This window comes from Orbicella faveolata, unplaced genomic scaffold, assembly GCF_042242905.1.
Source record: "Orbicella faveolata isolate gen_17 unplaced genomic scaffold, um_ofav_v1 contig_46, whole genome shotgun sequence".
Taxonomy (NCBI): domain Eukaryota; kingdom Metazoa; phylum Cnidaria; class Anthozoa; order Scleractinia; family Merulinidae; genus Orbicella; species Orbicella faveolata.
This window is the reverse complement of record NW_028301576.1, coordinates 1,621,816-1,644,294: the sequence shown is the minus strand read 5'-3', so window position 1 is coordinate 1,644,294 and position 22,479 is coordinate 1,621,816. Positions and strand designations below refer to the sequence as shown.

Below are 22,479 nucleotides of genomic sequence, written 5' to 3'. Positions count from 1 at the left end.
TCATGGATCTCGAGGACAATTCAGCTATTTTTCAGTCTACATTTCGGGATTTTGTCTTAAATTTATTAGTACCAGGACTTCGTGTTGTCCAAGTTGATTTCTGTAATCATTAGCCCGCAGAACAGGCGGATTAGCAGCAGTGCGCAAAGCGCGGTACCGCTTTGCGATTTGCCGTCAATCCGCCTGCTCGGTAGGCTGATAATCATACTCGGATATAAAAAAAGAAAAGAAAAGAAAAAAAAACCTACTGAAATGGACTCCGTTCAACCCGATTCAACCTGCTTTCATTTTGTTTTAACAATCCCATTGGTAAAACTCCGTCGTAAGATCCTGATTGCTAGGACGAGAACGGCAAACGTCAACTTCTCCTTCTCTACTGTGTTTTTGGTCAGTCAAACACTTTGACTTTATCTGAAACTTTGCATCTACGTTACGTAACAATCTTTCGATTCAAGCCGAGATTCTCACAGTGCTGTCTAGTATAGAAGTTTTCTCCACAGAATACACCTTTGGGCCCTGTTTACAAGCAGTATAACCTGTAAAATTTTGCTTGTAGACTCGGGCTATCTTTGACCCACCTGCTAGGGTAACCCTAGCACTAGGTTTACCCTACCTGCTTGTAAACAGGGCCTTAATTGAAGAGATAACCGTCACCTACATTTGTATACACTGTATATGAGGCGAAGAGAATGCGAATGCCACCACTGATTGTCAATTAAAAGTTTCATCTCTGTCGGATCGCTGTGTTGCCGAAAAACATTAACGCTAGGAATAGATATGTTTAAATTGTTCATGTGTCACGTGTCTGCTTCGCAGCTGACCTGTGAACAGGCCCTCTAGTCGAGGATGGGGCGAAGAGTGAGTGTGAAGAAAGGACCCAACCCCCACCCCATTCCACGCTCGGCCACTTCACTCTCAGCCAGTTTCTTCTCCACCTGTCCAGCCGCGGTCAAACCCTTCCAGCCGGATATATAATATTAGTATCACCCAACTAGTGGACTAATGCAAATCCCGCATTTTGATTGGCTACGCTACTAGAGGACTATTAGTAATAGTCCTCGAGTAGCGAAATTGGCGCAATCGAGCGTGACGCTTTCTTTCGTTTTATTCCCAAATAAACAGTTCTTTAACTTGCATTTGCTAACTTTATTATTACCTTTTCTGTCCGACTAGTTGGGTGATACTAAAACAATTAGACCCTTCGCCCTCAAGGGCCACGGGTCAATAGCCCATTTGGCTTCGCCTCATGGGCTATTGACCCTATTGACGTCCTCGCGTACCTCGTGATCAGTCCGCCATTCTTTCCATCACTGCAGCATTACCTGAGGCTAGGGATGCGCAGAAAGCTTCGCAGTATGTTTTTCCGCTCTTAGCTTCTCAGCCATTCTCGTCCCCTCTGGGGACGACAGTGCTCCTCAGCCACAGCAAGTCAGCACCAGGATCTTCGCGACCACCTCGACCGGACCAACCTCGTCACCAATCTCTATGTGACCTCTACGTCACCAATCTCTATGTGACCGTCTTCTTGATCATGCTTAATTTGTGCTCGAAGTCTTCTCTTATAGACAGAGTAACTAAAATAAATGTCTCGCGGCTTAAACCATTGCAGAATATTACGCTCGAGGCAAGGATTGTCGGCGACAAAGGTGAAGTGTTTGAGTCACACGCTCACTTCATCGCTGACAAAGATGGCGAGGTTGATGTTTGCCGTGACTCGTCTTTGGGAGGATCTTACAGCGGAGTTTCACCCATGGGATTGCTATGGAGCATGAAACCAGCACCGGGACAGAGAAAAGGAATTCGACTGATGAAATCAGATGTTACCAAACCGTACAACATCGTCTTGAACTGTTTTGATGACCATGTGACCCCGAACGAATCTTCACTGCAGCCCTTGTCAAGCGTGACCTTCCAGAAATGGTACATGGCCGAAGAAGTGAAAAGAATTCCAGTGAGAGAAGGAAGAATCCGTGGGACTTTGTTTCTTCCACCGGGACATGGACCATTTCCAGGTAGTCATGTGTCTGATTGCGGTGGAACTAACACCATGATTTCTATGCATTTGTGCAAACCTCATACCAGTCACGCATACAATTCTGTAATGAAGCAGCTCTCGTAAGTTTGTACTGTAATTCTATTTGTCGTCATTCCAGCAGCTGTTATTGTTTTGGGGCAAGGGGGCATCGTTTCTGTTGTTTGTTCTATTGTTCTCTCAAAGGGTTTCAAGCCATTCATGTGACACTTTCCGAGAGCTGCATCATGAGCATACAATTTGATTACGGTGTGTTCAGAAAATGGTACTTCCAAATACCCAAGTAGGTCGAGACCTTGTACCCGATTTCTGGTGTAAGTGCTTGGAAAATTAGATGTTTGATTTCTTTACTCTGGCCTAAGTTGGCATGAAAAAAAACTTGATTAAATTTCTCTAGGAGCTTGCTTGAAGCATCAGAAAATTAGATCTGAACCAAATGGTCAGATCAAAACTTACTTGATAATGATAAAAATTGTCAAAAGTGTGTACCTCTTAATTGTATTTTTTCGATTCGCTATATAAATCTAATCTTCTTCTTCTTCTTCCTCCTCCTCCTCCTCCTCCTCCTCTTCTTCTTCTTCTTCTTCCCTGCGTGCCTATTTTTCATGTAATCAGCGCGTGATCATGTGGGTGTCCAATTACAGATATGCAATTTGAACTTTTTGTAATTGGATACCTGTAATTGGATACCCACATGATTCGCACGTCTATCATGTGCACTCTAATGGCTTCCTTCACATTGCTTTCTTCAGTTTTCAAAACTTATGAACAGTGCTACAGATGACTTCACGGAAAAGAAGTTCTCAAAAGACATAATTATTTCCAAAATTTGTTATAGATATGATTAATTAGTAATTGGACCTCGTGTTGTGCCATTCAGGGAGTTATCGTGCTCATAATGTCAAATCGGCCTCACGCTTCACGGTCGTCCAATTTTGAAATTACTCACTTGATTACTCCCTGAATTGTGCTCCACTTGGTGCAATTACTATTACTTATTATTATTATTATTATTATTTCTATTTAATTTTAGTTATCACTTTTATATAGGGTGATTGCTATTAAATATAGTTTTCTATTGTATATGATAAACCTAAGACTTGACTCAAAATTCTTGCTTGTTGAGATACTAAATCTGCAGAAGTAAAAATCATTACTTCATTTTCCCGTACCAGCTATTTGACCGAATACTTGAAAAGTAAAGCTCAGTTGAGCCCAATCAAACCTCAACCTGCAGCTAACACAATTGAACATTTAATTTCCAAACTTGTGGATGTTCAATAGCACACAATTGGAAGACTGTAAAATGACATTGAATTGGTTGGTTTTTCTTGATGGCTGCAAATAAATTAGTATAAAAGATCATATTATTTTTGAGCTTGAAACTGGAAGGCCAAAATATGTATATTTTAATATACTGATGCACCTCTGAGATTACATATACTATATGACAGGCATAGAAATGTGTGATGTGCTACTACCAAATGCTGATAGTCAACATGAATATTGAAAGAAATTTCTGAAAGTTACTTAAGAGAATAAATATTTTGATCTTGAGAGTATCAGGATCATTTATGCTTGCAAATACACATATTCTTCAGGTACTTAACTTGTTTACAGTGGAACCGCTGCCTTACAGCCACCTCGTTATTACGGCCACTTTATTCTAGCTGGCCTGAACCTCACTCAGTCATTTTGTTATATAAAGAACCCCTTTAATATGGCCACCCTGTTAATATGGCCAGATTTTTGTGGCCTGTTGGATTAACAGGGTTCCACTGTATATTAAATTAATGTCAGGCTTTGACATGTGGGATATTAATTTTAACAGGGTTTGTTTTTGTTGTAGGTGTTGTTGATCTACAGGGTGGTGCCGGGGGATTGAAGGAATCCAAGGCCTCTCTGTTATCTTCCCATGGATTTGCAACTTTAGCACTGGCCTATTTTGCCTATGATGATCTCCCATCATTGCCGCAGTACATTGATCTTGACTATATTGAAGAGGCAGTAGAATGGCTGTACCATCATCCCAAAGTGTTGCGAGATGGTATAGCTATTCAGTCATACTGCTTAGGTTCATGGGTTGCATTTCTCCTTGCAAGCTATAGGACTGATCTCGTCAAAGCCATGGTAGCAGTATCCCCATGGCATGCTCCCTTGTGGAAACCTTACAGATATAAAGGAAAACTCTCAAATAAATTTCGTTACCCAGAGGAAAACATTAAAATTACAGATGGAGGGCTCATATTCAGGTACTGCATGCCATTAGCAAAAGAGGTTGCTGTTCCTTCAGCTGAATTACCAGCAGTGACCCCTGTAGAGAAAATCACATGCCCAGTTTTGTTTGTTTTTGGGACAGATGACTTGTTGATTGATTGTGACTTCACAGTAGGCTACATACTTGAACAGCTTAGAGCAGTGGGTAAGGAATCTCTTTGTACCGTTATGCGTTTTCCAGGTGCCGGTCATCGGATTGAACCTCCATATAATCCACACTACCATACAACTTACATGAAGCCTTTCAAACAGCACTGGGTGTTGGGTGGGGAAACAAAATCTCATGCATTAGCTCAAGAAATTTCTTGGCACAAGATTTTAAATTTTCTTCAGCAAAATCTGATAAAATTGAAGAGTAGTTTATAGCAAGTAAATAAATGTACAATGTACAATGATAAGGGCATATAGAAGTACAGAATTGAAGAGTAATTTGAAGCAAATACTCTGCAAATACAGTTAGTCTAATTCTACTTACAGTGTATTTTTCTCATTTATTCCTAACAAAATTGAAATGTAAACAGGAAACAAGGAATTTCCTTGGGGGAGGGGGGGGGGGGGTGAAAGAGTACTCAGACATTTCGAGGATGTGCGTGGTAGACCCAGAAAAAGTGCTAATCAGGGTAAAGTCAACTCCTAAATATTCCACATTTCCAAAATGTGACTCAAAAAAGTCCCAGTTGCTTCACATAACAATGAGAGCCCTGGATTACATGCTTTTAGCCCAAGAAAGGTCGTTACCACAGTTTTTACGACAATTTGTCGCCCCCTAAAGGTTACCACAACCCCCAGAAAAGCTTTACACCTCCCTGACATTAGACTTGAGTGCCCTCGAACTCAACGCAGAAACATGCGAAAACCCTGGCAAACCAACCGATTTAGTTAAAGCCTGGTTCAATAGCGACATATCCACATAACAGCATTGGCGTAAGGACAGAAAGAAAAGATCATATTTTTGTGCCAGACAAAGTTTTCTCATACCATGTTGTTATGTTATATTGCGCGAAGGTATTAGTTTAGTTTACCTAAAATTACTCTTATTTTGCTGGTGTGAGGAAGGCCAAAAGAAAGTTCTCGCCCAATTTGTTTTGTCTTTTGGAAACGCTTTGATCGTTATGCCGCTCATGACGTCTGCTTAACCCTTCGAATACCAAACTTTCGCCAAAAAGTACCGTTTTTGACAGTTTAGTCAGGTTTTTTGGCTGCCATGACACTAAATAAGCCTAAGTTTTGCTAAGAAAGCTTTTTTTTTTTTAGCAAAAGGAGAGATTTTTTCGAGGATTAGGTACAAAATTGAGCAATATTTCAATTCCCGGCATGCGCATAAGCCAAAATTTGGACGTAAACGTAGTGGACCATTTTACCACCGTTTTTGCACCAAAGCTGATAACATTTTTCGATTTGCGACGTTGTAATGTCGTCGATATCTAAACCTGACCATTGTACGGAAAGGCCTAGCCTAGTACTACTATCTGCTTATCAAGGATATTTGATGATATTTAAATTGATGACGTCACAAGTGGTACAAAGAGCACGACCATTAATTACGCATATATGCGTAATTGGGGCTCAAAGGGGTAAAGCTGAGCCCCTGTTGACCGGCCCAAGGTTCATAAAGTTCATCGCAAGTGATTGATATTCTAAACTTTTAAACTGTTTGTCTCCTGGTGTCTCTGACCATTCTTTATACTTACACAACAATGACAACAGGCAAACTAAAATGCAACCCCACATAGTGGAACTTCACAAAATTTTACAAATCAGTGTGTGCCCGCAGTGCATAGAGTGAAAATCCGTCCTCATCCTTGTCCAATACTGTAAAACAGATTCGACACGTAAATGACTTGACACGACCCCGTACGAATCGTAGGGGTCGTCGACTTGTATATACATCCTAAGTCACACTAATGGATATGCACTTAACCAACTGTGCGACTCGTAAACCATTATTTCACGACCCGTGCGACTCGTAGGAGACGTACCAAAAGGAAAATGCCATTTACGGGTCATATCAGTTCGTGTTTAGTGGACAACGAGAGAGAGGACCACAACTGGACAATGGAGACCTCAGATTGTGTGTGTGTGTTTTTTTAAATAAGTTGCAGAGTAGTCTATGTTGTCATAGATTTGACAAGTTCAAATTTAACTCCAATTGTAACTGATGATTGATGACAAGTCCGCGTCGGAAACGTCTTTTGAACTTAAAAACTCTGTCCTTTTTCAGGATAAATTAGATCACGAAAATCATACCTAATATGGACATTGATTATTCCTGAAGAAAGTGTTTAAAGACTGGTTTGGTACCAAGTGTTGTTTTCCCAGCAGGAAAAAGCGATCCACTACTGGAAACAACTGATTTAAAAAATGTTAAAATACTCTTATAAGAAGCTTGCGAGTTTTTTTTTCACAAATCATGAGGTTTTGTTCCCGAACGTTTCCGTTAACTTGGTATTTATATTGCACCTGACGATGATAAAAGTTTCTGTGTAGAAAGATGTATCTCTCAAATCTATCTTTAAAAAAAATTGACATCATTCTAAACATTATCATAAGCCTGCTTTAGCCAAGTCTCATATACGTGTATGAATTCAATAACCTGGTCAGCGGAAAGAGAAACTCATCTGAAAACGAAAACAACAACAACAACAACAACAACAACAACAACAACAACAACCACCACCACAAATTGATATTGCGTATTCAGTAAAAGGAATAAAAATATCTAGCCGTGGGAAATGTTTTAGGAGAAAACCAAACACGAAATACTTGTATCATGAAGCAGGAATAATGCTAAAAAATAATTTTTGTCTCTGAGGCACGCATATAAGTTAGGGTTGCCACAGGTCAGGAAATGCTGAGAGAGGGAAAAGAATTTTTCAAGGTCAGGGAAAAGTCAGAGAATTTTATTTTGAGGCAGGGAAAATCGATTTTTTGAAGAAAGGTCAGGGAAAATCGAAAGAATTTAATACGGCTGATTTAATGTCATTTAAGGCTGGGAGAAACATTTTGGGTCATTGTGATCTCAACAATATTTTTTACTTAATGAAGAAAAAAAAGATTGTTGAGAACTTATTAGTCTTAGTGAGCGAGTAGAAAGGATGGCTGAGGCCAGAAGCGGCTAGTGGATCTGACATTTTGTTTTTCAGTTTTTGGTTAGGGAAATTCTATTTTTATCAGGGAAAAGTCAGAGAATTTTGAAAAGTGATGCCTGTGGCAACCAAGTAAGTACCAAAGAATATTGCAAAGTTCAGTGGAAATCAACAAAAAAGACAACCCGAAACACTGAAAACACCGGAAACTTTCGAGACCATTACACCTGCCTGTCAGTTAATATATACGATGATGGTAAAAGAAAAGATTGTCGTTTCCGCTTGTCTTCGATCGATGTTTGAAATCTAAAACGAAGAGCCAAGAGGTGAAAAACAACCAGGTAAGTTCATCGTCTCTATTTCATACTTGTATATCGTCCCATGTTGTTACAAAAAAAAAATTGTGAGGCAGTATGCACTCACGCCGTTTAAAACGTAGAAATGACGGTTTGATTTTGGGAGAACTCAATGTTCAAAATGGCGGACATCTATTCGGCAAATATATTGAGTTTTCTTCTACCGTACGATGGGACACAGCTCAAAATAAAATAGATTTTGGATGTATCAAATATGTTTGGTTTTTTTTCTAAATTTGCGAACGGTTTCACGATGAAATCCGAGTGGCGAGTGAAGTTCTCGGTAAAATGTCAGTTTAGCGGGGATCACACGGTTCACAGACTGACGATTTACCACTGACTCAAGGTAACATGTTGGATTCGTAATCAAAAAATATATATCAGTACATAATATCTATCTACATTAAGATGGATAGCATGAGTCGAACTTACCTTAACTTATACCGTAGCTACCAGTTCAGTTGTCCTTCGGGTTGAAATTCGACGTCTTGGTATACGCCGAGCAGTAGAATTTCTTGAAGTTCAACTCGAATGTAAATTAAAACCGTGATATTTCGTTGAAACATGTACAAGTGATTTTCTGCCATTTCAGAAGATACTGCCTGCAAGTTACAAGTTATGGTCCTTTATCAATTTGCTTCTTTTTCTCCCTCGGAGAGTCGGCTGACAAGCTATTCAGAAGAAGGCCGTAGTTTGCCAATAAGTAAATAATCCGCAAAAGAAAGCCTTAAATTGATCATTTTTCTCCCAGAAATTCGGTGCCATGCTTTCTGTGCGCGTGTATATTTCTGTTATGAAATTAGAAAGTTCTATACTCTTTGCCGGACTAATTTTTATGTTGCATGAATTGTGAATGAGGTTCAGAAGTGACTGTAACTAGTCAACAAATTTGAGATCTCCTGAATTAAATTTGCAGAGACAGTTTTATCCACAGCTATCTATTAGGTTATTGTTCCATATACATGAATAGAAGCCAGATCTTTAAATTTCCTGCTATAAAATCTCAATATTAGTGCAAGAGAGAGAGTTAGATATAATCTTTAAGAATGACGATTAACAAAAAAAACTACCGAACTCAAAAATTCTCAGATCATTTTAATTTGTTAGGGGTGGTAGTCATGAGATATATATTTCCAGTTATTCAATAAATTAATTGAGCTGTGTTCATGTCAGAGAATAATTATAGTTAATATACTTTTGAATTTTTTTCAACTGGAACTTTTTTTGGTACACGACATCGTAGCGATATATACTTTCAAAGTAACATAGCTGATTTTTTGAAATAGTCTCACTTTAGGTATCCTTGTTGATTTTTAGCATTGTTCACGGCGTTTCAACAACTATTTAGAAGTTGCCAAATGTCACTTTAACGAATATATTGTTTGTAGTGTAGTCGCTCCGTTTCTGTGAAACTCCTGAGCTAGGAAGCGTAACAGCCGCTAACACCTCGGCAAAGATCTCGATCAGCGCAGTTCCGAAGTTCTCACAAAACCTTACTTACACGACTTAAAGGACACAGTAGGTTTTATAACACGGTAGCTAGAAATCAGTCCGTTCTAGTTCACGCATTTTAAAGTAAATACCGAGCATAAACTCAGTGAATTTTCACTAGATCACCTGAAGCTGCGTAAAACCAACCATACTGCAAAACGTAAACCTGCAACATGATATACTTTGAAATGAGAACATCCTCTTTATAACGTGCGAGTAAACTGTATTACAAGTCATTTGAAATATAATTGCGTAGTTGGATATTAGTTTTGCTGTTAGCTGATCAGTGAGTGAACGTATCGATCAGTCTTTGCATTGCTTTTGCCTTTCCTTGCATGCCTTTTAAACGTTACCGTTAACGCTTTTTTGAACGAACGCCTAATGGGAAAACAAAGTTGATTCGAAAGTTGTGGACTAAACTATAGACCGACGAAATAATCAGACTTTCAAAATCGAAGATAAGGACATAATGAAAAATAAAATCGACTTGACAATGGCATGGGGGAGGATCTGATTTCTGATTGGATGACCTTGACGATCCGGAAGTAAGCGCCACGAATGTACGCTTTAGATTTGCATGTTGGTAATTTCTAGTTCTTGCCTGCAGATATCATTGTGCTGTTTCCGTATATTTAAACCACGAGATCTATATTTAAGTGTCTACTCTATCACCACTTGTTCTAGCCTTATTTGGCAAGCCCAAGATGTCAAAACTCTGTCTTGAATTTGAAATTCAAATTTTCTTTGCCTCTGCCACGCACTGTGGTAAGATGTGCTGTTTTGATTCTTGTTTATTCTGTCCACTCTGTGTCGAGTTTGTTTCATGAACAAATCAACAGTACTATCATGTTGATATATCGATTACAACTCGGTTATATGTCGAGAAAACATATAAGATATTTGTTTATTCGATGTAAGAGGTTGCACCAGTTTTGATCTCAGGATAGACACTCTAAGTGCCAAGCTGCTGAGACAACAATAACAGTTCATCTATTTCAATTTCTGTGAAACAAATCTGGAAGGCACATCATGAATTTAGTTCATAATATACACAACAGCTGAATCAGGGTAACGCTGTTTATTCGTATATTTTGATTATTTGAGTTTCAGTGATGATATACATTCATAAAATCTTTCTGAAAAATAAAAAATTGAGAGTGTATGGATCGTAAATTTATACTAACGATCTGTGTAAGAAGCCCAAAGGAAAAAATCTCTCGTTCAAGATTGATTCTTTTCCTATAACCCGGGTAAAGTTTTTGACTGTGTTCGCTAACCTTAATATTTTCGCGTATTTGAAGTAAAATCTAGGGAACCGCCAGTTCCAAAAGTAACAGATTTTGAATATTACTGTATTTCCTTTTAAAACTCTTCCGAGAGTTTGTGTTTATGTAAACAGGCCTTGAATAAATTAGCACAGGAAAACTGTATGGATATTTACTGAATACCTGGCTGATTCCTGAGATATTTTTTTATTTATGGTTGTCGAAAAATATGCCTAATTCTGTTATAGAACGCAGTGCGAATTTTCGGTTTATACTCCGAATTTTTCAAATATCTCAGGTTTAATTACAAAAGCTTTCTCTTTACTTAGATTTGTTGATTTAATCTCAGCGAGACCATAATCGGCGTGTAAACAATTCCCCTCAATTTCTTATTCATAAAGCTATGCTTCATCGTTGACAGCTCGGTATAAAAGCCACTGTCATTAAATATTAACAAACATCCAAGTTTTTTTTTGCGTTCTTCTGTTCGACGATTCGAACGGTCTTTCGCAAAAGGTTTGTTTAAAACACTGAAATACCCATTTGAACGTTTTTTCCTCGCGAAATTTTCATTTAAATCTCGAAACTAATTTATATTTTGCTTGTCTTGTTTTTGCAGCTGCGATTCAAGTGGTGTGGGCTTCGGGTAAATGCAAATTTCACAGGGATCAAGATTATCAAGGAAAACTAAAAATACAACGCGTACGCAGCGACAAATTCAATCAAAATTTAGGTTAGCCTTAGTTAGAAGGAAAGAAAATTAGCCAAAGGGGAGCTTTAAACTGAGGACGTTTTCAAGGAGTCGACGAAGTGTTCGCTGAGGAACCGTCGGGTCAACTGCGTAAAAGTGCCGAAGAAAAAAAGCGGTCATGGACAGTTATTTGATTTTGGAAACATTGGACTAAATACTTTGTTTTGAGATTGTAACTAAGTGTCTGGCTTTGGCGAAGGAGAATTCAATCAAAACAAGGTCCTCACAGATCATTCTTTCAGCCTTTTCGCGAATCGAAGTAAATTCTTCAGCAAATCTCTCGACGCGCTGTGACAGCCCTAGCAGCGGCCATCTTGTTTAATCTGCGGCAAAAGGTCAGCGACTGTGGGAAGAATTTTCGACGAAATCTTCGCTTAAAATTCTTCGCAGGCTCCTCGGAAGCCTACATTAGGGGAACGACACGCACACATCCTGGTGTAAGACTTAGTTGAGAGAAGTTCGCATTTCTAGACCATTTTAATCTTGAATATTTTATTCTGGTGGATTTCATCTGTGAACTGAGTAAATAGAAAACTGTCATCATGTGTTGTTCATGCCTCTGTAGCTGCATCCAGAAATTTCTTGCAAATTGCTGTAAATGCCTGGGGAAAAGTTGCATGGCAATTTGCCGCGGGATCTGCCGTTGCTTCTGCAATGCTGTTTCGCCCGGCTGTGGATTTCTCTGTCAGATCATTCTGTACGCCTTATTCCAAGGTTTCAACATTGGCACTGATGTCGGAGTTTTCCTCGAAACGTCCGAAACGTACGCGCGATGCGACGAGCTCTCAACCGCAACACTGCAACCCTTGAGCAACGACACCAACCTAACGCGCCCGTATTGCGTCGCGACGGAAAACGCTACCCAGGTGTTGCTAGGTGAGAAGGCGGCAACGCTTAAGGTCCTCGAAGGCGTTTTCTTCTTCTTTATCTGCCTCTCCGGAGGGATGTACGTCGTTCACATCGTGGTGCTCTTCCCGAACACGTGTAAGCATTGGAGAGACGAAAACTTCGAGAACATGGTTACTGAGGCTGGGCCTTACTACCAGAAGATCCTTCAGATTCACACGCTGTTTCTTTTGGTGGAGACGCTGATTCATGACGTGCCTGTGTCATGTCTGGCTGTAGAGCTGTGCGCGCAGATGTGGGGAGCCGGTGGTATCAACTGCTGGGACTGCGCCACGACACCTGGAGAGCTCCCCCCAAATCCACGGGCGCTGATCAACTGCGAGATGTGGCTAGGGCTTCTGTTAGGCTCCATAGCTATTGTCAGCATCTACAAGGGTAAGTAAAATCTGATTCTATTATTTATAGATTGCTTGTAAGAAATATTGCAAAACAATAAAAAAATCTGAAGATTTGAATCTATTAAGTTGATAAAATACGTAAATACTGTTAAAAAAAATAACAATGCATTTTTTAGTTTTATGAAATTAGGCAACCTCTTCCCAGGGTTTTAAGTTGTAAAGGAGCCTAGAAAGATACGAAAAGTAAATCAAATTTGTGAATTAAAATGTGATTCTGTTCCGAGAACGTGCAGCTGCGTACAGGTCAAGGTAGGCGTTGTATTTGACAGCTCTCTGTGTTGTCATTGCTAGCGCACCATCCTGATACCAATTTTATTTTCTAGTGAAGTCTTAATCACTCAGTTGTTACCTCGTTTCTTTGCATGAAATCTAGTGTCCGTCAAATCGTTGGAACATGTCTCTGTGGATAAAAAACAAACGCGCAATTTTCAAGCTGTTGTAAACTAGTCCAGCTCTGATCGATTTGATCAACATACAATCACGGATTGTCAACTTAACATTTTTTAGCCGACATGATAATAATGATGATTTAATAATTTCTATTACGCTATTTAACATTTAATGATCAAAAGCGCAATACAATATTAAAATATATAATATAAAATGTGTACATAAACTAAATTTAGCAATAACGAAGGAATTTAAGCGCTAAAGGCTAACTTAAAAGTTAACTTAATAAGATATATTTTAAGAGAAGATTTAAAAGTTAAAATGGACTCGATATTGCACAGGCCTGTTGGGAGCATGTTCCACAGTGTAGGCGCAGCTACACTAAAAGATCTCTATACATGCCCTGTATATAGCTCACCATTCAAAGATCTTCAAACTGACAACTACCGAACTGCCATTTTTACACTCCTTCATTTCTTTCTATTTGACGGCGGTACATCTGCATCATCTGGAACAAGAACTTCGATGCGACTAATAAAAAGCTATGAATTTCAGCTGTAGACGCTGGAGCATCCTCTAGGACATTCTTACCGCAGAACAATTTTAACATATTTGTACAAATTTTTATCTCTTCTTTATTTATCTATTCATTTCTTTTTTTTTTGTTTAATTTTATTTTCTTATAGTATTATTTGAGTGTCCACAATTAGCTACCTAAGCTAAATACTCAGACAGTTAAATAAAATTCATTCATTCATTCTTTTTGCCCGTAGATAGCTTGTGAAGGGAAGAAAGTTTTACTAATCAGATCGCTTACAACATCCTCATCAACAGGTATCTTGCCGCTGTACGCGTGGATCGGGAACCCATTCTGTTGGGCCTGTTACCCGCTCCGCATCTGCGTAGTGCTCCCAGCTGGGTTCCTTTACTGTGTGCTCACCTTGGCCCCTGCCATGGGAGTGGCCATAAATCGCCTGTTTGATGTGGCGCCTCAGATGAAGGACGAAATGGGGACTATAGCGCAGACCATTTGGACGTTTGGCATGTTTTTCTGGGGTATTATTTTCTTGTTGTCGTTCCTCTATTGGTATTTTTGCGGTAAATGCCTCTGTGCCATTTGCTGTCCGTGTGAGAGGAAGGAGAAAGCCGACGGCTCAAAAGAAGGATGCTTGTGCTGTTAAGGACACGGTCGAACTACTTTGGTTTTTGTTATTTTTTGCTTTATCGTTTGCTTTTTCTTTTCTTTGGAGGGGGAGGGCCAGGGGAGAAAGACTTGATAGGGGAGGGGGGAGGGGGGTGCTATAGGAATAATGCGTGTAAGCTATGTGGTAATTGACAACTTCCTTGAGTTGCACCATCGTGATGTTCGTTTCAGTGAGTTCTTTTCGAATAATTAACGCAATGCAGTACAAGTTGTTTAGTTTTGAGACGTTTGCGTCATGCCATTCTGTGCTGGAGATATTATGACATACATAGACCAACACCGGGAAAAAAGCAAGAAAAGTAAACAAACAATACGTACAGTCGCGGGTCAATTGAAAGAATCGACTGACTATCAGCTTCGTTTCCTAGCAACTGGTTTCGAACGGTAGAACAAGTTACATGCAGAAAAAAAATGACCGTTGCTTGTAATGGGAAGAATTGCAAATTTAACACGGAAAAGTTCTCGAATAAACTTAAATCCTAAGTCCTGCAGACAGTAGGCATCTCACGTGACTCCCTGTGTCATACAGAGCTGAAAGGACGGCGTACAGCGATTGAACGTCAGAAACCGAGCGCTGTTGCTAATTTGATTTGATTTTGTCTCATCAAAATAAGAAAAGAGACGCTAGGAAAAGATTGACGAAGTGACGAAAATTTAAACAAAATAAAAATAAAATTAGAACTCTAACTGGCTAGTGAATAGTAAAAAAAAAAAAACCGTAGTATTTGCTCATTTGCTGCGTTTGTTTTGAAAAACTGTGCCATTTTAATTAGTTCTTTATTTGAACAGTTTGGCTACTGTAGAAAATAGAAAAAGTAGATACTTCCATCGCTTGTTAGATTGGTGGATTAGAGTTTTACAGTACTGTAATGAGTTATAAGTTGTGAGGCATTTATTCAGTTCCCTTCATGTCTATAATACGTCTTGTAAAAATGCATATTTATTGAAAAATGGACGTTTCAAAATTCTGTGTCAAACGCTATCGGTTTTCTATTGTTTTATTATACTTTTTTTTAGTTAAGAAATTTTATCTTGAGGCCTAATTTAATGACACTTATAATGCTGAGCAAAGATACAACAAAATATACAGTAGCAATTTAGTTAATTATTTATTTTTTAAAAATTCTTGTAAATATATCTTGTAAGGAACATTTTTCTTTCACTAGACATGGGCAATGCCTGCTTTTGTTAGGGTTTTAAAGTATAAGGTAGCTTAGTTAAGTAGGGTAAGAATTGGGCTACAGAAGATTTTATGAGTATGCATGAATCTATTCGTGAATACTTTCTTAGAATTTCTCGGTCCGACAAATGTCAATAAAAGCGAGTTATTTTCTTTATATAGAAGTAAATACAAATGCAGAGGACTATAGAGCGGTTTTCAACAAGGGTTGTCAAAACAAAACGAAAGTAATCACTCTAGCCAATCATAAAGGACAGAGACTTCCCAATGAACCAATAGAAAAGTCTGTTTCTAAGCCAATCGATTAGCGTAGTAATGCAGAACTAAATCAATTGCGAAAAACATTCGCGAGTAGAAACCGCTCTAAAGCCATCGCAACATACTGAAGGGGCTATAAAGGAAATAGTAACAAGTTAAACAGTATTATTCTGTCTTGTCGACAAAGAGGGTGAAAAATACGACAACAACAGTGAAGACTTTACAAAACGGTGAGCAAAATACGATGGCTAATAGTAGTAGTAGAGATTAGGCTTTCTTAGCCAACTAGTTGCCAAACTATAGTAGACTTAAATTTTCGTGGTTGAGTTGTGCTCCAAGTGACGATTGCAATTTATTGCACATTTTATGGTGAAAGTTCAATACGTGTTTAATTTTGATTTAGTTCATCAGCTGGAAACGGATATCAAGCGGAAAACAATTCTATTGTAGTTTTGGTCATGCTACTTGTCTGGGAATAGAAGCAAACGATCTACTTACGAATTGATCTAAGTTATACACGATTCAATCATAGTGGAACGCTTGTATTGAGAGTGCGGCATGCAAGAAAGGGGACTGGTTCTAATCATTGGCTACCAGCTCGCAAGAAAGTTATACTTACTATGCTGAAATGTTGTTAAAATGGCATAAAAGAAGCAACTGAAGCAATAGTAGAAGATATTTATGCCACGATACAATGTTTTAGCTTTCAGGGCGCGGCTATATATATCGTTAACTTTGTGGTCTTATTTAAACTTCATTTTATTATTGTAAAAGTATACTTAACTGTTTGTGTACAACGAATTAATGTTACTTACGTAAAAGATACATTAAATTATTATTTTCAAAGTCTTACAGTGGTGAATATAATTGTGTGGAAGCTACGCTACAATTGAAATTATAGAGGATTTAGGTATTTGAAGGTGTGACTGTGATAGATACTGGTGAGAAGGTTCAGTTACCAACTGAAATTACACTCCCGTTTGTGAGAAGCTCAAGAGAGGCCTAAAACTTCTCTACAGATCTGACATTCTGTTAATTGTAACTACGTCGCAGAAACGCTTGTTTCCATATGATCACTATCTGATCATTGCAAAAAAAAAAAAAAAACAAACCAAAAAAAACCAAAAAAAACCGGGATTCAGCGATCGTTGTGACCGATCTACCGAAAGCGCTTTCCAGTAATCGTTGATCGTTGATCGTTACAGTGATTGCGCGCGCTGAGATATACTGCTATTCTTTCTCGACGATCGTAGGCATAGCATGGAAATCGCTGAACTTTTCCTACAGCTATACCAGCCCTCATATGCATGGAAATCAGCCTTTTAATTAACTGAGTATGTCGGTTCATTTCATCCTCACATAAATGTAACACTGAAAAATTCACCTGGTGTACTTCTACCAATTTTGAACTTCAAATTCTAATTTTAAAACAACATCAAATCTTCAAAATTTCCTATTTCCATAAATTTTACTAATCCTTTGAGAAATACTATTGATCCCCAAATATACCCCCAAATCACCAGAAAATTTGCAAAGCAGCCTAAAACGTAGATATTTGTGTTAAAAACATAATACCTAGCCAAAATATGGCCATCATGTTAACCCCCTACCTTATGGTGATTCCTCAGAAATAAAAGTTGCCGAACAATACTTTTGAAACCTTCCGTGAACGTTCCCTACCAAGCACTGTTTCGAAAAATACAATAAAATACATAAGTCACCATTCTCGATCAAGAGATATGATGGGCCATCATACCCCATTTATGCCTAACCACGCACGTTATTTCACCAGTCCACGTTACATTTTGCGGTAGCTGGAAGCAAAAGTTATTGAAGCAATACTTGATAAAAATCTTGATAGGTAGAAAGTCTCGGGCACGTGGAACAATGTAATATATAACTTATGAAAAAAAAAATATTAAAATAACACACATTCCTCGAATCGTTCTTTTCGAGGTCATAATTCGAATCCTCGAGTAACGGTTTTCTGTACACTTTAAGCTATATCTTTTTTTTCCTCTCGAAAATTTTTTTTCTTAATTTAAAGCGGGTAATTTGTACACCAAAATTATGCAATAAAAAGTATAGGCCACCATGCTCGTTTAAGAGAAAATGAGCTTTAATTTTGTTTGAGGGAAATCTCTTAGGTTGCGTACGTGCAGGCGATCATATGCACGCGCTAATGATGCGAAAATCGTGCGCAGTAGGGATGCGCAATGGAATCATCTTAAATGTTTTTCTGGTATAAAAGTGGCACTTCTGTCACTGTTTCTATTTGTTTTTCATCCTTATGCGATGCGTCCGTCCCGATATTCTATGTGTTTCCCGCCACAGTGTCCCACGTCCATCTCAGCCTTCTATTTCTTTCCCGCCATAGTGTTCCGTTCATCACAATCGATTTTTCTTTACGGTTTCTCTTTGTTTTTTCTCACCATCGTTTGTAGTGTTTGGCACATCCGCTTCTTGACAGAATGTGCCGCATCCTTCAAAGTTTCTGATTTTGGCCATAATTTCCATCACAGATCCTCTTTACTTCTTTAATTTCGATTTCAGTTGTTGCAATCGAAAAAAGCGCTTTAGTTAAAATTGGTAATACAAAGGCTTTCTGCGGCGTGCGGCAAATGACACTCCTAATTTGAATTGTTTGTCAGTGACCTGATTCATATTTTGTAAATAGTTATTTAATATTCTATTTAATATATTTTCATCGAATACACATGTTTTATATCTGTTTTATCCTTTTACATATTTAGGGAAACGCCGTAGGGTCCACCTCTAGTTATCCTTTTCAAGATGTGCTTTTTCTTGTATTTTATTTTCATCATCTTGAATAAAACACGTTGTCATCTTGTCATCTTGTCATCTTGTCATCATCTTTGTTTAAACACCTTGACTCTCAGAAGCATGTACATTATCTCGAAATTAGAGTTCCTGAACGACTTGATATTTTTCTGGTTTTGCGACACTGGGTTATGTAAAGATTTGTTTTTCGGCTTGCCACTGATAACCACGATAATGGTATCCATATCTGTGTCTTGATCAATCGCTTGAAAGCTTCTTGAGAGCTTTTAACACTTTTAAGATTGAGAATTTTCACTTCATTTTCATGTTTCTTCACCGCTTCTTTTTATTCCATCCTTTCTCTTTTGAAGGTCGTTGGTTATTTGAGAAAGAAAACATTCCAATTAATCCTAGCGCGACATTGGAGCCACGCGCGCGACAGAAAATAACACGCGCGAGAGGCTTGTGCTCCTCGCACTTCAAGCATACCTCGCGTGTTCAGTTCGCCGCTCAAAGTCACCGAAATACTGCCTCTTCTGTGTGATTCTCTGCGCAGCTTACACTTATATGAACTAGTCGCCAAAGAGTCGTCGCATTACTTGAATGAGTATATCATTTCAACCTGAGTTGATTCCCTTTTGTCATCAACATATAATTTCTCTTTAGATCTCCAATAAATCATCATCCATACTTGTGACGAGAATTAACCTCAGTAATCAAACCATCTACGTGTAATAGTTGTCTTGTTGTAAAACCAAAAGCTATAGAGATAACTTTTTGTCGCCTAGTCAGTGAGATAACGTATTTTTTTGTTAGAACTGAAACGTTTTCACACATTTCTCAGTGACTCCGCGAATTCTGTTTTATTCTTTAACTATGTCACATTTCAGTTCTTTTGTCAACCGTATGCAAATATTTTGTTCCCTCCGCATCGGTTCAATACGAAGCTCAGTTCACGGTTGCATGAGTCCGCCGCTTTCATTTGTATAAACAGAACTCTTGTTTCTTGAAAAGGTTTGTTTCCTCCCCAAAACTTTTGGCAGCTCCCGCCGATTTCTTTACGGACGACAAATTAAGTTGCTGGTCCTTCAAGCTGTAAAGCAGAACTTTCCAAGGTATGTAATTCATAAACTCTATCCTTTTTCTTCGTGGTATTAAATCATGCGACAAACGCAGATACTTGAAAGTGAATAACACATAACTGGTTTGTTGAAACATACATGGACATCTCTATTACAAACTATCAGCAACTGGAGGCTATAAACTTGCAACACTGAGAAGTGGGTGCTGGATTCTAATTTTCTCTGTGATCGATTGTTTATTTGATTCAAAAACGTAATTAGCCACCAATTTAGTTGAAGAAATTAATGTCAAATATTGATTACGTAGTGATTGTAATGTAGAAGTTTACTTACTTGTCGAATCTTTGTTCCTCTTCAATTTTTTATTACTTAGATCATTCAAAACTCTCAGGTTCCAAAGTGCAAGGGACTCAAGATGGCGGATCGACTCTGTGAATTCTGCATTGGCTGTTGTTCAAAAATTTGCGCCATATTTTGTCGTGAAATGTCAATGAAGACTGCATACATAATTCAGTTCACCGTCTACAGTGTTTTACAAGGGTACAACGTAGCCTCGGACGTAGGCATGTTTTTCGACGTGTTTAATGCCGTGAAGAAATGTAATGAGCTTGAGAGCGACTCCAACATGAACAGCACGCAAGTTGATCCCGGAGGGACAAAGACGATTTACTGCAGAGATCCAGGGAATTTTACAATCTCCGACCTCGACAAGCATACGACAACACTAGAGATTCTTCAATGGTTTTTCCTAATTTTTGCTGGGATCGGCGCAGGGCTTTACATTGCACACTTATGCACGTTACTTCCTAACTTATGCAAGCACTGCCGAGAACCTGAGTTTGAGCACGAAGTTGACTCGCTCGACACCCCGAAGTATTACCGAAGTATTGTACACATCCACACTGTTTTCATGTGCCTGGAGACGTTTGCTCACGACATTCCAGTTTCGTGCCTGGCCGTGGAACTGAGCGTGCATTACTTTGGGCCAGCAAACTGTTGGGAATGCGCAGTAAGTGCCAGCTCGATTCCCGCAGAACTCTCCCTAGTGAGAAGTAGCCTGTGGATTGGTCTTAAAGTGTCCGCAGTAGCATTGATAACTATTTATAAAGGTAAGTCAATTGGGCAGTATGCACACTAATCAAATATTTAGCCAAAATATTCAGTAAAATATCGCTAGGTTTACATTTTGTGCAGGTGCGGTGGCCTCATGGTTAGTGCGCTCTACTCCGGATCGAGGGGTCCGGGTTCGAGCCCTGGCCGGGGACATTGTGTTGTGTTCTTTGGCAAAACACTTTATTCTCACAGTGCCTCTTTCCACCCAGGTGTATAAATGGGTACCGGAAAATTTAATGCTGGGGTTAACCTTGCGATGGACTAGCATTTCATCCAGGGGGGAGTAGAAATATTCCAAAAAAGTGAACTGTTTATTAACATAAGATACATGGCATATATTACAATCATGTTTTGAACTTAAACTAGCTTAGCAGTAACCATCAACTGTGTGCCTCGCAATTCTCTTTACCTTCTTCATCTGTCTACAATTTTACACAGGGATCCTTCCGTTGTACTTCTGGATCGGGAACCCATTCTGCTGGAGCTGTTATCCGCTGAGGTTCCTTATCGCTGCACCAGCTGGGCTTGGTTTTATGGTAATGGTCCTGACTCCATGTATGGGTATAGCCAAGCTTAGGGTCATGGTAGAGGTTCCTGATTTGAAGGGAGCCGTTAGCGGTCCTTCTGACATCATCTTTTCGATTGGCCTTGTCTTTTGGGTTCTGATTATTGTGGGTTTTTTGGTGTACAAGATTTTCTATAATTTTATAATGGAGTTGTGTCCCTGTTTAGCTTGGTGCGAGGACGATGACAAGGAAAAGAAACGCAAAAAAGAGGAAAAGACAACGGGGTGTTTGTGCTTCTAGTCCTAAAGTTGCATCCTACTCGAAAAGAAAATCACCTGAAAATACGAAACACGTTAGCACACTGTACACTGCTCTAACTGTGTCTGTTTTATTCCTAAAATTGGGACCCGTTCGGCGAACAAAAAACAGTGCCTGTATGGGAGATAATTTGACTATGTACATTAGAGCCTGAACTTTCACTGGCTGATATAGAGCCATGGGCTTAAATGAGTCATAACTAGAGTGGGCTGAAATAGTTATTTGAGAAGGCAGGTCTAGTCAAAGTTGTACTAATATGCCACTGCGGAGATTTTTGACTCATTTAGTTGTTCTAAGATAACACGCTCAGACAAACTAATCGAACTTTAAAAATTGTTGTTATGTTTCCGATTTGGAAATACTTCTTGAATATTGGACAAGAGGAAAACGGTTTCTCGCAAACATATGCTTATGTAATAAATGGAAAAAAGGCTGGCTTTTAGTCATGTCATTTGGAGCCATATAGAAGACGAGGGAGAGAGGGGGAAGGTGAAAGAAGAAACTTCTCCCAACCACCACCACTCCTCTAGCCTAGAGCCCTAACGTTATAATCCTCCGTAGGAAAAAAGATGGCGACTTGTACATTAACCCATAGTTCTCAGCGCACGAAAACCTAAACAACGTTCATAAAAACGTTACAAAATCTTCAAACCAAGGCTACTTAATATCCTTAGTACAGGCTATAAGGCTTCCTTTGTGCCTCTTGGGTTGTGTTAGGTTCGCGAGGCATTGTGGTAAAATGTACAGCCGCCATCTTTTTTCCTTACGGTGGACCGACTGCAAACTAAAGTACCTTCACAGGAAATTTTTGCCAAAGAAGATAACAATGGAGTTTTTCTTCAAATCAGACGACTGGGTGAGCACTTTCGTCTTCTTAGTTATCGAGTGTTAAGTCAAAATGCGCTAGTCCATACACTTCAGTGTTTGGTAAAGAAACAAGCACTAGCTTTGAGTATTTTAAAGCTGTGTAAATATTGCAAGACTTTGCGCATGAAAATAATAAAGTTAAATAACAAAAAATAACACATCCTGCATTTATTGCTTATGTGTTTTTGTAACCAAACAGGACTAGACCCATCCCTTGT

General features: G+C 38.9%; 3 protein-coding genes and 1 long non-coding RNA gene across 5 annotated transcripts; 3 read left to right on the top strand and 1 right to left on the bottom strand.

Annotated features, from left to right (window-relative positions):
* The first annotated feature begins 129 nt into the window (after window positions 1–129).
* LOC110056400 (bile acid-CoA:amino acid N-acyltransferase-like) lies at window positions 130–4,783 on the top strand. Its single transcript, XM_020762870.2, has 2 exons — window positions 130–2,012; window positions 3,882–4,783. The coding sequence occupies exons 1-2, from the start codon at window positions 1,532–1,534 to the stop codon at window positions 4,673–4,675; spliced, it is 1,275 nt and encodes a 424-aa protein (XP_020618529.1). The 5' UTR covers window positions 130–1,531; the 3' UTR covers window positions 4,676–4,783.
* Window positions 2,567–8,811, bottom strand: LOC149097884 (uncharacterized). Its single transcript, XR_016203827.1, has 2 exons — window positions 8,184–8,811; window positions 2,567–3,370 (listed from the first exon to the last, which is right to left on the bottom strand). It is a non-coding gene; the product is annotated as an uncharacterized LOC149097884 (long non-coding RNA).
* Window positions 7,440–16,444, top strand: LOC110056414 (uncharacterized). 2 transcript variants are annotated; one of them, XM_020762886.2, is made up of 3 exons: window positions 7,440–7,736; window positions 11,127–12,539; window positions 13,787–16,444. In XM_020762886.2, exons 2-3 carry the CDS (start codon window positions 11,801–11,803, stop codon window positions 14,131–14,133), a joined length of 1,086 nt encoding a protein of 361 aa, XP_020618545.2. In that variant the 5' UTR covers window positions 7,440–7,736; window positions 11,127–11,800; the 3' UTR covers window positions 14,134–16,444. The 2 variants fall into 2 exon arrangements, with proteins under 2 accessions (XP_020618545.2, XP_020618546.2); XM_020762887.2 differs by lacking the exon at window positions 7,440–7,736 and adding an exon at window positions 10,926–11,023.
* Window positions 16,445–19,227: 2,783 nt separating this feature from the next.
* On the top strand, window positions 19,228–22,417 carry LOC110056401 (uncharacterized). The gene is made up of 3 exons (XM_020762871.2): window positions 19,228–19,490; window positions 19,831–20,566; window positions 21,009–22,417. The coding sequence occupies exons 2-3, from the start codon at window positions 19,873–19,875 to the stop codon at window positions 21,374–21,376; spliced, it is 1,062 nt and encodes a 353-aa protein (XP_020618530.1). The 5' UTR covers window positions 19,228–19,490; window positions 19,831–19,872; the 3' UTR covers window positions 21,377–22,417.
* The last annotated feature ends 62 nt before the right edge of the window (window positions 22,418–22,479 follow it).